The 16,058-nt window shown below is 36.0% G+C and overlaps 1 protein-coding gene across 2 annotated transcripts in view; it reads left to right on the top strand.

Annotated features, from left to right (window-relative positions):
• Positions 1–16,058, top strand: part of DGKH (diacylglycerol kinase eta) — a 148,928-nt gene that overhangs the window by 107,041 nt on the left and 25,829 nt on the right. For both annotated transcript variants that reach the window (XM_066571432.1, XM_066571435.1), the window contains 10 exons: positions 102–227; positions 1,368–1,470; positions 3,169–3,331; positions 5,742–5,850; positions 6,155–6,294; positions 7,843–7,927; positions 10,303–10,388; positions 11,798–11,897; positions 13,133–13,406; positions 13,971–14,099. In XM_066571432.1, the coding sequence (XP_066427529.1) occupies positions 102–227; positions 1,368–1,470; positions 3,169–3,331; positions 5,742–5,850; positions 6,155–6,294; positions 7,843–7,927; positions 10,303–10,388; positions 11,798–11,897; positions 13,133–13,406; positions 13,971–14,099 (1,315 nt within the window). The remainder of the gene's footprint in view (positions 1–101; positions 228–1,367; positions 1,471–3,168; positions 3,332–5,741; positions 5,851–6,154; positions 6,295–7,842; positions 7,928–10,302; positions 10,389–11,797; positions 11,898–13,132; positions 13,407–13,970; positions 14,100–16,058) is intronic.

Here is a 16,058-nt window from a genome sequence, read left to right as displayed (position 1 = left end):
ATACAGCTTTGAGAAGTAGTTTAAATCCACCTGTATTTGAGAGACAAAAGCCTTTAATTTCTCTTTCTGGGTCCTTAACTCTAATGCCTCCTTCTCCACAGATAGCAATGCCTCACCAGTGGTTAGAAGGAAACCTGCCCGTCAGTGCCAAATGCGCCGTCTGTGACAAGACTTGTGGCAGTGTTCTACGCCTGCAGGATTGGAAGTGCCTTTGGTGTAAAGCTATGGTAGGTGTGCTGAGCCACATCCAAGCACCTCACCGTTCGACAGCTTTACTGCTTGCCATTATTTTTGTTCTGTCATTCCACAACCTGCTTTTGGATTAAGTAGTAGCAGGAAGCTTCTGCAAATTCAGATCTCTGTAGCATTCAGAATTTCTGATGACTGTCCTACTTGCACAATCAATTTTAAATACACCCACAGATGCATCTTTTCTTTAATAGGTGTTGTCATCTCCAATGTGTTTGCTTTCTTCTAGCTGCTAACTGAATATTCAGGTGCCTGTTCCTTATGGCTAATATTATATGTTACTTCCTTGTATTTTTTATTGTAGATATTGATCTATTTGTATTTTAATAATATGTTATATTAATATTTATTAATGTAGTAACGTATTTATTAGTGCAAAATCTTGATTTTCTCTTCTTTAGGGCAATCTGTAGGTTGCTGATTGAAATTCTCTAACTCACTACTGCTGTTTCCCTAATATATATAGTTTTCTCTTAATTGTATCAACTTGTCTAAAATGATGGGTTTCTTATGCAAGTTAGCAGTTTATTTATTGATGAGGCTTCTGGCATATAGTTATCCAAGGCTCTGTGAATGAGCCATAGAAAATGATTGGCATCTCCAGAGGCGACTTGATATTTAGGTGAAATGCAGCCGCCTCTGCATGTGCCTCTCTTTCCAGTATCTGTGGAAAAGACCTTTGCAATATGGAGTTTATGCAACCCAGCTTTGGGAGATGGGTGTGGCTTGGTAGGTGTGCTAGCTTTAATGCAGATATGTCTTCCAGAACGGCCCCAATGGAACAGGCAGGTTCAGAGCTATTGTTTAGCCTGCAGCCATCAGCACAGATGCTGGGAGCTTGCTTCTTCCTTCCTTGTGGATGGGGGCAAATGATTCCTTAGAAAGGATGATTCTTATCTCCTATAGGGGTAGCTGAAGATGAAATTCTCCAAAATAATGTTTTGTTGAATTAGTAACAAGGCTCTGTGGTTGAACATTGGGATTTTTTTCCTAGTCTCACTCCTTTTCCCTCTACACCTAAATGTTAAATATGAGTCCATTTTTGTTACATAGATAACATAGTAGCAGTTAGTATCAAAATTACACTGCAGGAAAATAATTTTTTGTTTCTTCTGTAGGTTCACACGGCCTGTAAAGATCTGTACCCTCGTAAATGTCCACTTGGCCAATGTAAGGTATCGATCATCCCTCCAACAGCACTAAACAGTATAGACTCTGATGGTACGTACTACTGTGGTGTGTTCAGTGGTACCTCTGGAATTCCAGTGCCTGTTGAGATCCATGCAAATATTCAAGGCTAAAATCCTTCTGCTGAGCAGGTGAATGCAGTCTGCAAATTTAGAGAGAAGTATAATTTTCTGTGTAGGTTTTAGAGAGTTATTAAACTGGCATGTTTTTAAAGCTGCCCCAGCAGAAATTTTCTTCCATTTTATTTACGACCCTTAGAGACATTTCAAGTGAATGATCAGAATCCTCAGATGAAGTGGGCTGGTGCCAGCCTAGCATACACCACTCCTTCTGTGAGTTCTCAAATTTTGGATAATTTTGCATTATGCAGAGATAAGTTAGCTGAACAGCTCAACAACTACTTTACCAGGCTTCAGAGAGGAATTGCTTCCATAGCTTCTCTGATTTTCAATTTTTTTTAAAGATAAGCAGTGCAAAAATCCTGCAACACACAGATAAAACCTAGCAAATGCTCAAAACTCAGAGCTGCTTTTTGGTGGTCCAGGATACAGACACATCAACAGTGGGAGACTGCACTTCAAGGCAGAGAGTGGATTTTTAAAAAAAGTGTCACAAAATCTTAAATACTTTAATTTTATAGTTTGTGTCAATGGTAAAGTAGACCAACCCCCTGAATGCAATTAAATGAATTTTGCTACATGAAGTTAGTAAAAGTGATTGTATATGCTGCATATATTCACTCTATTTATTTGCTTTGTGGTGTCTTAGACATCATGCTGTCATTTATTGCTCATGCTAGGAAGATCGTTCAATATGTGAAATTAATTTTCTTGGCATTTAAATTAATTAATCAAACCTTATTTGAAATTAGACATTATAATAATGTGGAATTAAATTACCATCCCTTAATGAAATTTTTTAATTTGTAGCTTTAGTATTTTTTTAGTAATTCAAACAACATAATCATTTTAATAATGCTGGAGACAAATGTCAAAACCTATACATGTGATGTCTGATTTTGGAGTGTTGCTGGGAAACCATTACCTCCATGGACTGGTCATGTTAGTGACAACAGTGTCCATTAGTCCTTCTGACTGACTAAGGGCCTTGTAGAGAGTCTGCTGTAATTAGTTAAGATACACTGGCTTTAATAAGCTTTGTATCACAGCTGAAGGTCTTCTGTTGTTCAGTGATTCTGTTATACTGAATAGTATAACCTCAGTCTGAAAAAAAGGCTCTTAGGTGAAGTCTCACCTGGGAGGAACTGAGTACAAGTAACTTTTAAAAATCTGTGAGTACTCTTAAAAAGCTCATACAGACATGAATGATCCTATTCAACCCAGCAAAGCTAAAGCAAAATAAGATTGAAAACCAAACACTTGTAACTGAAACATATATTCAATTATGTGATAATAATCTGTGAAGATGAGACTTAAGAAGTATTCTAAAAGGTTAATGGCAGTTGAAAAACAGTAAAGCTATTGTCTTCAGGATTTTACTAAATCTAGGCACTGAAAATACCAGAAACAAATAAACAGAAAAAGAACTGGTAAATCTCGTGTAATTATGTTTTCCTTGCAGGACTAATACTCAGTTTAGCATTTACATTATGCATGAAAAAATGTACTCCTTTTGTCCTTCATCCTTATCTTCCTCTTTCCCGTGATTTGTTTTTGTGTTGTTCATATTAGGAAACCTTACTTATTTCATTCTTTCTAACTATGTTTACAGGTTTCTGGAAAGCCACATGCCCGCCATCCTGTGCCAGTCCTCTTTTAGTTTTTGTTAACTCAAAGAGTGGAGACAATCAGGGAGTAAAGTTTCTTCGTCGATTCAAACAGTCGTTAAATCCAGCTCAGGTCTTCGATTTAATGAATGGAGGACCTCACTTAGGGTAATGACCTTGGAAACCTTGAGCAAGCCTTTCCACAAGGGAATTAGGTGCAAAGTATGGCGTTGTGTTCCCCTTGCTTTATAGTGTTATATCCCCTTGTTGCTGTAATTCCATCACCAATATCTACTCTGACTTCCTAATTAAAATCTAAGAGGCAACAGAATTTCAAGATAAATTCCATTGTGTTTATAGGATAAAATTTTCTTTCTAGAAAAGCTTGAAAATTCAAAACCAAAAGCTCTTGGCTAGCTTTGGCTTCTGTTAACTGGTAAGGCTCAAAACTGATATAAATGTGCGGATGTTTTCCTGTATCACAGGAACTTTGATTTTGCCTTTATGCACAGTTGCCCTGGTGCTTATCTTCCATTTCACATGCATAATTCTGATATTCCTCTGACCTTTTTGTGTGTAGCTATGGAATAAGACTATCATCTAAATGTGCTCTGTACCTTTTAAAATTCTGAACACAAATGTCAGCGGGGGGGTCTGCGGTTAATGGTTAATGGCCAAGTACGTGAAAAATTTTTCACCTGAGAAGTATGTCCAAAATATGGTTTATGCAACATATGGAAATAGTCACGAAAATGACCATCCCAAAGAATTTGGAGCAAGAACACAATTAAAACCACCAGGCATTTCTCCCCAGAATCTAAGGGTTGATTGTTGGAGAGATAGTGACGAAATTTGCATAGTGGTGACCACAACACAATCATCTTTGCACATTAATGAAGATTAAATTCATGCCCATATTTCTGTTGCCTAACTCAATTCCACTCAGATGTAGTGATATGGTTAAATGGCCTAATGCTATCAGTTATAGCAACTAGAAGCACTAATTTTTGTATCTTAAATATCTTAAATGTGCACAACTATACTTAATGATAAAAGGTAGATGGAGCAAATCCACAAAAATTCAGTTCAAGCAGTGTGTAAATAATACAATTGATTACATCTGTGGATTATAATAATTAGTACTGTGTTATGGACACATCATAATAACTCTGAGTTGTAATATTCTTTTCATTATAACCCTGATAATCTGAGCTGAATCCAAGTCACTTTTAGCTAGAATTTTGTACATGTAATTATAATGACATATGACATTGGTCTTAATTGATTACACAGTGTTTGAAAGGAGGCAGTATGAAAAATATGTTTGCAAGTTCTCTTCCTTCATATAGTTCTGCCATGGCTGAGGTGGCTCACTTTGATTTTGCACAGAAACTGCAGTTCATGTCAGGTGCTTTTAAGTACTTCTCCTAAACAGTTTCCAAGGAGAGATCCTTAGCAGGTATTCCATCAGGTTGCACTGATGTCTTCTTTTTTCTAGTTGATCTAAAAAGCAGAGGTGCATGCTATGAGACAGTGTATTGCTAGGGGTTTTCTCCTTTTTCTCAGGATAGGATAAATTGCTCTGGCATCAATATTTTTCCCTCTTAAATATCTGCTTCTTTTGTTCTGACTAGGTGTGTGCCCATGGTATTCAAGTGACATTATTTTCTCTAGAAAAAATATAAATGCTTCAAAAATTTGTGATCTTGATATGTTACTTTTTAAAAATGGTTCAGAAATTATACATATTCTGGAAAATAACATGCATTAAAAACAAATATCTTTGTTGTTAGTATTTTAAGAGTTTATACTTTCCAATTTTTTTCTCTTTTTTTTTTTTCAGTTTAAGTCCCTGTTATTTTTTACCTTTTGCCTGCTTCTTCACATCTCATTCCCTTTTCCTCTGTTTTACCTTTCTGCATTTTCTGTCTCTCTTGTCCTCCTTTTCTATACTGTCCGAGTGTTGTATTATGTAGGTGTTAAAAGTCAGAAAACAGGAGGAAGAGCAATAGGAAGTGAAAGCAGTATATGGCTTTAAGGATATAATATTAAATACTTGTATTATTTGTCTTATATTGTTGTGATTACCTTCTGTTTAAGAATTGCTTAAATGTTCCTTACATTTAGTTAGCCCTGTGCCCACAAAAGCCCACTCATATTGTGGAGCACATCCTGTCATTGTGTCTTACCCTCTTCTTGTGAAAAATCCCCAGTGGTGCATTATGCTTCTGGCTGAAGTGAGAAGCATGGAGCAATTGCGATTTTATCACTTAAATTTGTTTTTTAAAAATATTAATAAAATCAATAAAATCAGACTTATAAAATCCTGAAAACAATATCAAGGGATTTTTTCAAAGAATAACTTGGCATGTTATTTATCAGAAATGTCAGTATAAGGGGAATATACAGCGACAGATGGGCTGCAGATAGGTTAATTAAATAGATGGTTGTATCCCCATGCCCACAACAATAAAAGGAATATAAAGATGCTGTGCACAATATTTTCTTGTAACAATTGCTAATGAATGTCACTGCTGTCTTGCTAATGGATGTAACTAGCTCTGCATTTTCTCTACAGTTTGCGGTTATTTCAGAAGTTTGACAACTTCAGGATTCTTGTGTGTGGTGGCGATGGAAGCGTGGGTTGGGTCTTGTCAGAAATTGATAAGCTCAGCTTGCACAAGCAGGCAAGTGTGCATATTTACTTTCCTTGCCTAGACTGACTAGGCTTAATTTTGTGTGCTTACCTTTTCCTTGACTTGGTTCTTTGCTGTATTTCTATGTATGGTGCAAACTCAATAATTACTGTTTAATGAAAGTTTTCACTGTTATAAACAGGATGAGTTGTAGCAGAGTAGTACAACTTGACTTACAGGCTTTAGACATCAGCTATGAAATTAACATTTGTTCATTGAGATAACATGCATTTGTAACCACTTATATTTTCTTTCTAGTTTTCAATAGTAGATTTGTTCCTGTATTGTGTTTCAGTGTCAGTTAGGAGTGTTACCCCTTGGTACTGGAAATGACCTTGCTCGTGTCCTTGGCTGGGGAGGATCCTGTGATGATGATACGCAACTTCCTCAGATTTTGGAAAAACTAGAACGAGCCAGCACGAAAATGTTAGACAGGTAAACCTAAATGTGCATATGCATCACTTACTGTGAGATTTAAATTGTATTTTTTTGGGGTTTCTGATGGCCTAAAATCCATCTTAGAGACTTGGTGTTCAATGGATTTGTTTTTTGAGTGCAGGCCTTAATCATGAAGGAAGCTGCAGTTGTGATGGGGACAGCTCTTTGGCCTGCTTTTTAAACTAAAGAGTCAGAGGGATGAGTGGTTGATGGAACTGGGAAGTGTGCTGTCCAAACATGTTCAAAAGTTGACAGCTTCTTGCCTGGCTGAAGGACCTGCATAACTGCCTGTTACAAGAAGTTGTGAGCATTAAGAAATTGTATAGATTGAAAACTGATTTGAGCAATTTTATGGACTCCATACATGCTCATTAAACACCATTAATTGTAGCTTCTTTATTTAGAAAACACCTGAGCTCTCTGTCCTTGGATGCGGGGAAAACTCACCTTGTGTGCTTTCACCCTTTCCTGAGGCATCAGCTGTTGGCAAGATGCTGGGCTAATTGGATCCATGACTAATATTTCAGTTCGAGGCAGTTTCTTAGTAAAAAAAATGAGCTCTTCCCACTCCTTGTTTCATGTAGTTTTCATCCATAAAGGAAGGCAGCAACCCCTTTAAAACAAAAAAAATCAGAGATGATGGTGATCATGTTGTTCCAATGGAAGTCTAGCACTGCTTTTGAGAGGAGTATTTCTTATGTTATTCCCATCTCTCATGAGTGTTTCTTTTCTTGTTCGTGTTACAAACACTTGAATGTCATCATAAGGGACTTTACTATAAGTTATTTTTATGAAATAGAGAAAAAAGCCTTTTTTATTTTAAGCTTTTCTGCAGACTACTTGATTGCTTTAGAGCAAAATATGTAGAGAAATGCTTGTTACTGATCCTCAGATTCTGAAAAACTTGTAGATTAAATCATATTTCCCCTTTTCTGTTGTGAAAACATACTCTGTTTCATTTTTTGGTCTAATTTCAGTAGACTTGCTCCCAAGACCCATCTGCAGTGATTACTTGCTCTTTTCAGCAGGCTTTGAAGGATGTTGTTGCTATCAGTGCTTTCATACTATCTGTGCTGTCAAGTGCTGTCCTGCTCCAAACATAAAAATATATATACATCAAGGAAGACACTTCATCCTTTGCTTTGTTGTCATGCCTGCCTCCTCTAGTTGGGATGGAAAGCTAATGTCAACTTAAAGATTTTTCTTTAGGAAGATGTTTAGTTTCCTTTGACTTCTGCAGTATGTTTGCACAAATTCTTTTATAATCTGAATGTTTTCTTCCAGAAAATCTTTATGCCCTATATTGAATGTCCCATGAGTTTTTCACAGATGAGACTGATAATCAAATCACTACAAAATAATCTGAATAATAAAACAAATTATTACCTTTAATCTCTCTAATTATTTTACCCATATAGTTTACAGCTACAAATTAAGCTGCTTTTTTATACATAGATATTCTGTGGTGTGACAGTGAACTTTCTTTTTGTTAATATAGTGGAGAGAGTGTAAAACTAACAGTCTGGAAACTTATGTTTCTTTCAGGTGGAGTATAATGTCATATGAACTGAAATTACCAGCAAAGCCTTCTATTCTTCCTGTGACTGCAGAAGAGTCAGAGGAGTGCCAGGTGCACTTTAACTTTTGTTTTGTTGTTTCTTGTACTTAACTTGGAGCTTCTGGGGTGACAATAGCCATAATTGAAGCATTTGTGTGAAAAATTGATGTTTTATGATCTGCTAACTGAACTGAATTAAGGCTTTTCCTTGCTGTGTATCTCAAGTAAGTAAGGTTTCCAGTTCTATATTATTTACCTAGAAAGAATGAAAGTAAGGAGTTTCCAGCAAAGCTGTCTGAAAAATTTCTTCCTGAATATATATGTATATTTTAATATGTATTAGAAAATGTATTTATATAGCATGTTAAACAAGAATGTAATCTAGTGTAATATTATTATGTAACATAATATAACTATGTATTTTACATAACTCTTATAAATGACTATAGTTTTTATATAATTTTGTATATAGTAGCATAATTTAGTGCTATGTTATGGTATAACATTCTATATACTATGATAATATACACAAATATTTAAAATACATTTTTTTAATATATAAAAGCAAATGTCTGTGAGTTTGGATTAAGCATTGAGAAAAAGCCCCCAGCATTTTGGAGGCAAGAGTTGTATTTCTAAAGAGAGACGGAAGTGTTTTGCAGCTTGAGTTTGATCAGGTGATATCACAACTTTCTCTTTGTTCATTGGGAGAGCTCAAAATCCTAAGTATCATCAAAGAAAAACTCAGCCTGTCTTCCAGACTAGATTTGTGCTTGTACTAGCTGATGAGGTTTCAATTTTGAGAGAGGGAGATGCTTTAATCAAATTAATTGGCATGAAAAGTCTGGCTGAAAATGAGAAAATAATATATTCCCAAGAAAGTTAATGCATATCAACTGTAGCTCAAAAGTACTTGAGAAGCCATAATTAATCAGCAGTCTCTTGAACAATTTAATAATTCAGGCTCTTTTAATTGGCAAGGAGGTTATAACCTTTGATGGATTGCTGGATATAGAGATGCAAAAAGGCTGGGATTTCAAGGGGGTTGCTTTGCACACAGTTCTGTTTTTGGTGTCAGCAATGCAGATCAAGGCTTTATCGCCTCTAATTTTTCAAGAGAGTTAAAATTTTCAAGTGTGTCTTCATCATAATTTTGTTCTAGTTATTTCTGGCTTTGAAACTTTTTTTTTAGCCCCTTCTGAAAATGGAAGGAACTGCTTGCTCATATAAAACTTCTTTTTTAGCAAATGTATTCTGTAGGCTATATTACCTGTCATTACTTGACTTGGACAAAACCGTTTGCTTTTGAGTACCCCGTTCAATCTCTATTTTAATGGGATTTTTTACATTGCTTACTGAGTTAGGCTATTTCATAAAAAATAATAATTACCCTTACAGTAGGGTGTTGAATTATGACACTGTTTGAAAAGCAAATGGAAGTACATATTTGATTATTTTCTTTTTCCCTTTCATTCTTCCTGCAGTTTCAGGAGACTAATTCCACTTGGTTTCAAGAAATCTTGTACTGATGTTTGAAAAGCAGTAGTTCATTCTTACAGATTAGATGTTTATGTTTTGTTTTCTCCTTTGAAATGAAAACTGATTCAATGTCAGAGGAGTCCTATGATGAAGGGTGGGTTTTAGGAGAAAAAACTGAAGTGGTATATCTGCCTGCTCAAAATCAAAGACAAAAGCATGCTGAGGGATTTCAAGAGATTCTTAAATGGAGCTGTCAGAACTGTATTTAGTTTTAGCTTTGGATTTGGAATTTTGTTAAAATTTTCTTTTAAAATTGAAGTCTGGATCCAGAGCCATTTTGAGATAGGATACAGTGTGTGAGGATATATTTTTGATCCTGTCCAAATATTTTCCTGAGTATTTTGTAATTTGTGATTTTTAATGTTCTTGTAAAGACTAAGCCCTGAATAGTTTGCTCCTTGAAGATTGGTTTTGATAACATTCTACCATTTTGGCAGTCTTTGTCAGTTGTGGCTCTTGGGAAGTGAGAACCCACCTGACAGTAAAGTGAAAATTCCAGATAACAGCTGCAAACCTTAGACTTGTCCTTATTGAGAAATTTGTTTGAGGAAGGCATTGTTTATTTTAGAATTAAAAGATATTGGATCATAATAATGTAGGTTTTTATAAATCTGAGAAGGTAGATTCTTTTCTGCCTCACAGACTGATTTTAGCCTAGAAATAACTTACTGTTTTCTCTACAAGAGGAAAAGAACTGTGGATCAAGTTCCCAGATGCAGTTTAACTTTGCATATTAAACATCTGATACATAAAATACAGTATGCATGTAGAATCTTCATTACCAGACACTTGGCCTTGTATTAGATCTGAAATGGAAATCCTGCTATTTTGTGGTGTTTAAATTCGGTACATGGTGTTAAACTGCTGGAATGTGTGGAAATTGAAGTCTCTTTACTCTCTATTTTCAGATATCTGCTTATGAGGATTCAGTTGCTGCTCATCTTGCAAAAATTCTCAATTCTGATCAGCATTCAGTTGTCATATCATCTGCCAAGTGAGTCAATCAGTTTTATGTACAATGTGGGGGATAAATTTCTTGTGTAACATCATCACCATAATAGCATTCTGTCTAAGCCTGATTTTCTTATGGATGGCCAACTGGCTTGGCTTAATATATCTTGATTTATATATTTTAGAGTGGATGTTCTTTTCTGTGAAATTTTTAGATGGTACAGTTGTAATGGATGGCTTAATACTAAATTTAAAAAATAATCACACATTATCTATATAAAATCATGTTAAATCATTCCAAATCAGTGCATGGCTTAAATACAAAACTTACTGTTACTAATGCATAGATGTGGTCTCTTTCACACTGCATTTCTTCTGGCTATTTTTTGTAATGTGCATGTTTAGAGGAGAAACAGTTTCACCAGCGTGAAGCAGAACTTTAGCTTAGGTAGCTTTGTTGTAGCCCTGTCTATATCAGTTCAATCAATACTGATCTAGGACATTAATGGGATTTTTTTCCCCAAACTGAAACATTTTGAAATGAGAGAAATTTGGCAAATCATGGACATATCTGAAATCAGAGCTGTTCTGTATATACCTTCTCTATGAAAAAAATCTTATGTTTTGCAATATGCAAAAGACCAGTCATAGAATTTTTTTTAAAATGCATCTGAATATCATCACATCTTTTTTTACCTCGTAAAAGCAAGTTAACAAAATTTCATTTTTAAACTATACATAGCACACATAGAAGATTAAACTGCAGGATATTATTAACTCCAGATTCTAAATTGGTTCTGTACCTTCTTAAATTTGTTTAATTTGTCAGAAAAATGTCAACCAAATGAACAGTACTAAGCAATTATCCCCACTTCATTAGTAAGTTTGCTGTCTCTCTGCAGTGCAGGAACCAAGTAATTTTCTGATTTACACACTGAAAATTCATTGCAGCCACTGTAGTTTGCACAGATATGCTTCAAAAGCACGAGCTGTGCAATGGGATGTGTGTGGCCATATGCTTTCATCTAAGAAGTGCTTCCTTAAAGTCAGTACATTTTCTCCATGGTTTTTAAGCTCCAACTTTGCATGTGAATTTGCATGACTGTGTTTGAAGTTACTAAAGGGAATGCAAGTTTGCAAAGTCCTCTCCTAAGGAAGGTGTACAAGCAAGGGAGTGGATAAAATCGTCATGTTTATTTCATGTAAGAATCTGAGATACAAAGTATGCCAAGGCTTAAATGAAAGAGTTTTTATTTTAAAACTTATCAGTTCAGTTTTGGAAGCTATGGAAAAGAGTGTCATCTGGTTTGCAAGTATGAGCATGGAGTTCAGTTTCCAATAAGAATGATTCATAGCAGTGTACATAAAAATAAATTGCCATAAGAATTTAATATTCAAAACATATCTATTTAATTTCATTTGATTTCTTCCCTCTCCTTTTTTTACCTGAAGAATATTATGTGAAACTGTAAAGGACTTTGTTGCCAAAATAGGGAAGACTTACGAAAAACCAATGGAAAATGCAGAGGAAGCGGATGCCATGGCCATTAAAGTAAGATTATGACTACGTTCAGGTTTAAAGTCGTTGGGTTCTTAAAGTTTATAGCTCATGGATGTTTAATTTTCACATTGCTCTAGAATGCCCAGCTTGGCTTTCATTTCAACCAGTGAGTTCAAAATTCTTCTCTTCCTATTGCATAGAGTTAATTATTTCCAAACTGTCTTTAAAGTCTGAGATCTCGTTAAACTGTTTACACTTTCTTTCTTCATAAAGGATAAAGTTCATGGTAGCATACATAGAGATAAAAGGATTTCTTTTTGCATTAGTTATACTTCTAGGGATTAAGTTAGCTACAGGAAAACAATGGGGTAATGAAGAGTATGCTGCGAGAATGAAGGGGAGACAGACCACAATGTTAAAAATAGTAGTGTAAGCTGCAAAATACAGAGATCATGTTGCAAAAACATTGGGAAAGAAAACAACAGAAGGATTTGGTACGAGACACAAAATTTACATGAGCTGAAAAGAAAAGAAGAAAACAAAATCTTTGGCAATCCCAGAGTCAGAAAATGTACTTGCTAAGTGGCAATTTGTGGTTCACGTTTCCATCCGGTGCACGTTTTAGAAAATTAGTTTTTCTTTTTAACTGTTCCAAGGCCAGAGAGTGTTTTCTTTCTCTTAGGTGCAGAAAATCCTTTCTTTTCCTGTGTACCTAGAGACAGCAATTACTTAGTGTTGGGGAGAGGCATTTGACAGTGTCTGATTCTGGCATTTCACAGTGTCTGATCTGGCTTGAGCCACTTGCTCTGTGACAACTCACTTGCTTAAATATACAACTGTATTGCAGAAAAACCCCCATGCGTCTCAGTCTAACAGCTGATAGATACCTCTCAAAACTGAGGTACTGAAAAACCATGTATGGGCAAACTTCTGGTGGTTTTCTGTGCTGCAAGTCATTGGGAGGGGGTAGGATGCAATCCATACAATTATGGGGCAGGCTGAGTTTATCATGGAGTATTATTTGAATCTAAGTGTAGAGGTTTTGCATTATAATTGATCTAATCTGGTTTACTGTCACAGAGTCTGCAAAAAGCCCTTGCAGGCCTACTCATAATCTGATATTCTGAAACACTGAACCTCTTTTTGGATTTCACCTAAGAAATTACATAGACACTAAAGACACCTGCAGTTTCATATATAATCTGGTACCATATTTCCTGAAAATATTCACATGTTCACTGTTGAATTTTTTTTAACATGTGTGTGTCTTTTCCACTTTGTCTTAGTGCTCAGAGTTAAATGAAAAGCTGGACCTATTGCTCCAGGCTCTTCACACAGAAGCCCAGGCTGCTCCCATTCTCCCAGGCATTGCTCCCCCCATCGTGGAAGAAGAACCAGAGGAGTTCTCAAGTGAAGAATCCTTGTCTGAAAGTAAAGAGCAGTTAGCAGAGTGTGTCTCAAAGTCTTCCCAGAAGCTCTTCAAACCAAGGCAACAGTTAATGCTCCGAGCAAACAGCTTGAAGAAGGCTGTGAGGCAGATCATTGAACAAGCAGAAAAAGGTGCACATCAGCAATATTTTGATCCAGACTGGTAGAATAGGATAGGATAATTGTTGCGGGGTGATGTAATAGCCTGTCTCAATATCCTGGTCCTTTCCCCAGGTGTGCCAATAACCTCTCCCTTCCCCTCCCATGCTCCCAGCAATATTGGTATGTTTGCTTGTTTGTTTGTCTAACTGGAATAAGTTTTCATTATAAAATTTGATTTCTATATTCTTACACAGATAAACTTATGTGATGCACAATTTTATCTGTGTAAGCTGCAAGGAAAAGAAATGCAGCTTGTTTGAATGTTGATGACTCTGCAGGTGAAACTACTTATGTACATACATGTGTGCACATATAAAAGTGCATTTCTTTTAACTATTAGCCTCCACTAAATGAAAATTTTTGACAGCAAATCTTTATCAGCTGGTAAACAATTGACTGACTCTTTCACTGAATTGATGATGGAACTCTTTTGTTGATATTTTAAAGCTAAAAGCTACCAAAGAAAGTGCTTATTTCAATATATGCAGTTTTTCTTTAGAATCCTTGAGACTTTGTCTTTTCTCTTAATAACAGTTGTGGATGAGCAGAATGCTCATAGTGAAGAACAAGTGAACCAGTCTCCAGTGGAATACAGCAAAGAATTGGATGAATCCAAAGAAGAGGAAAAAGAGGAAGATACAAAGGAACTTGAGTCTCCATCCAGTGAGTAAATTAGGAATAAAATAGAAATATTCCATCTCCTTATAGTTGTATTTGGAGCATGATTGGTTCCATAATTAAAAATACTGTTTAACTGGAAGCTACTCACAAATTCCAATAGATTTGAATAAATAGAAGGTAAGTGAAAAGTGTGGGAAATAATAGATGAACAGTCTTTTGGAATGTATTTACAAAGCTGAGGAGGCACTTGTTGGGGAGAGGAGTGCCTGAATTTAATCCCTGTTTAATCAGTGTTTACACTTATCTTTCTACATGAACCTGAGCAAAGCCTAGAGCCTAGGTGATGGTGGCAATAGCATGTCTCAGTTGTAGACTGAGATTCTCAAGCTACATAGAAATTTTAGGAAAGCTGCGTCTTAGCAGTGGAAATTTCAGTCTTTTCCATGTTATCAAAATGGATAGTGATGTCCTGCTGGTGAGGCCACAAAATGATCTGTGAGTCATAGAGAAACAGTGGTAGCTGGTGGCATCAAAGCCCATCCTCTAGATACTTGGTGAGAAACTTTTTGGGGCAAAATGAGAAAAGTATTTTGTGATTTGCATCTCCTTTTTTCACCCTAACCCACACTAAAATCCTCAAAAGTTGTCCTCACAAGGCTCTGCTCTGAAGCTGGTGCCTGTGTCTGTAGCTTCTACTTTGGAAATGAGACACTGGGCTGTTGGGGCTTCTCTTGATCCAGGATCTCATGTTTTCTCCAGAAACATGTCAGGCTTTCTCCAGTGATTGTCTCTTCACTGGTCTCTTCATTTTCTCTTGGTTATGGGAATCAATACCTGATGGTTGCCCCTTTTCAATAGTAGCTGAGAGAGGATGCTGGCCCTACAGTTGACCCAGTCCTACTGCCATAACTGTATAATAAAGATATTCAGGTCTAGAAATTTACTGAATTCCTTGTTTCTTGACGGTATAATTTCTGCATCTAATGGGGAGTTGTATTATTCTTCTGTGTGTGGAATAGAGTGCATATTAATGCTGTCACTGGACGATAGATGTTTAGGGACAAAGCATGGAACATGAATTCAGTTATCTGCACTGAAACATCAGTTTTACTCATTAGGGCTCTGTTGTTTTTATCAGAGCATTCACAGAAAAAGTTTATCTTTATTGCAGTTATTCCCATGAGTCTCATCTGTCAAATAAAGAGCAGCTGCTCTGCTGATTTTCCTATTTAATACAACTGCCTTGTTTGCAAGTGCAGAGAGAACAGACTGTGTGAACAGTGTTGTGAATTTTTCAGTAGTATTATGAAAAATGAATGCTAATTTGTTCTGAGTATTATATTTTACCCTCCAAGGATCTTCCTGGTCATTTGATGATGTTTTTCCGTGTGTTAATAACTTCATCTAAATATTTAATGACTTTTGCTAGCTATTACTTGCCATTTTTATTTCTTTTTATTTTTTGACATTATTCCAGTGTTTTGTCATGCATCAATACAAATCAATATGTTGTATTGCTACCATGCACTGTTGTAGCATATTGTGATAACTGCTATGGCTGTTATGCAGGTGTTAAAGTCAGAAGGTGATGACTTTTAGTCCACTTGGTCAGTCCTTTCATATAAAACAATCCAGAAAAATTTACCCACTTTTCCTTGTCCTGTGTATAATAATTTCTGTTTGACTTCAGCAAGTCATTCAGAAAGGTGTGTCATCTTACTCATGGATACAAGAAAGTGAAGAGTTTGCCATTCCACTTACAGTTCTATGTAGATTATTATCACTTTAAAAAATCCCCATGAATGGGCAAAGCCTGACCTGAAGTGATGTGAACACAATGTCTAAACCCTTGTTCTAGTTAATCCTTTTGTCTTTAGATTTTCCCACTCAACATTTTCTTTCCATAAGTGTCTTCATACAGTACACCCATTACTCTCAGGCTAAGTTATGATTGACATGACCTGATTTGTCTCACTCCTGCCATTGAAAAGGATGCATTGT

This window comes from Molothrus aeneus, chromosome 2, assembly GCF_037042795.1.
Source record: "Molothrus aeneus isolate 106 chromosome 2, BPBGC_Maene_1.0, whole genome shotgun sequence".
Taxonomy (NCBI): Eukaryota; Metazoa; Chordata; class Aves; order Passeriformes; family Icteridae; genus Molothrus; species Molothrus aeneus.
This window is presented reverse-complemented; position numbering and strand designations above follow the sequence as displayed.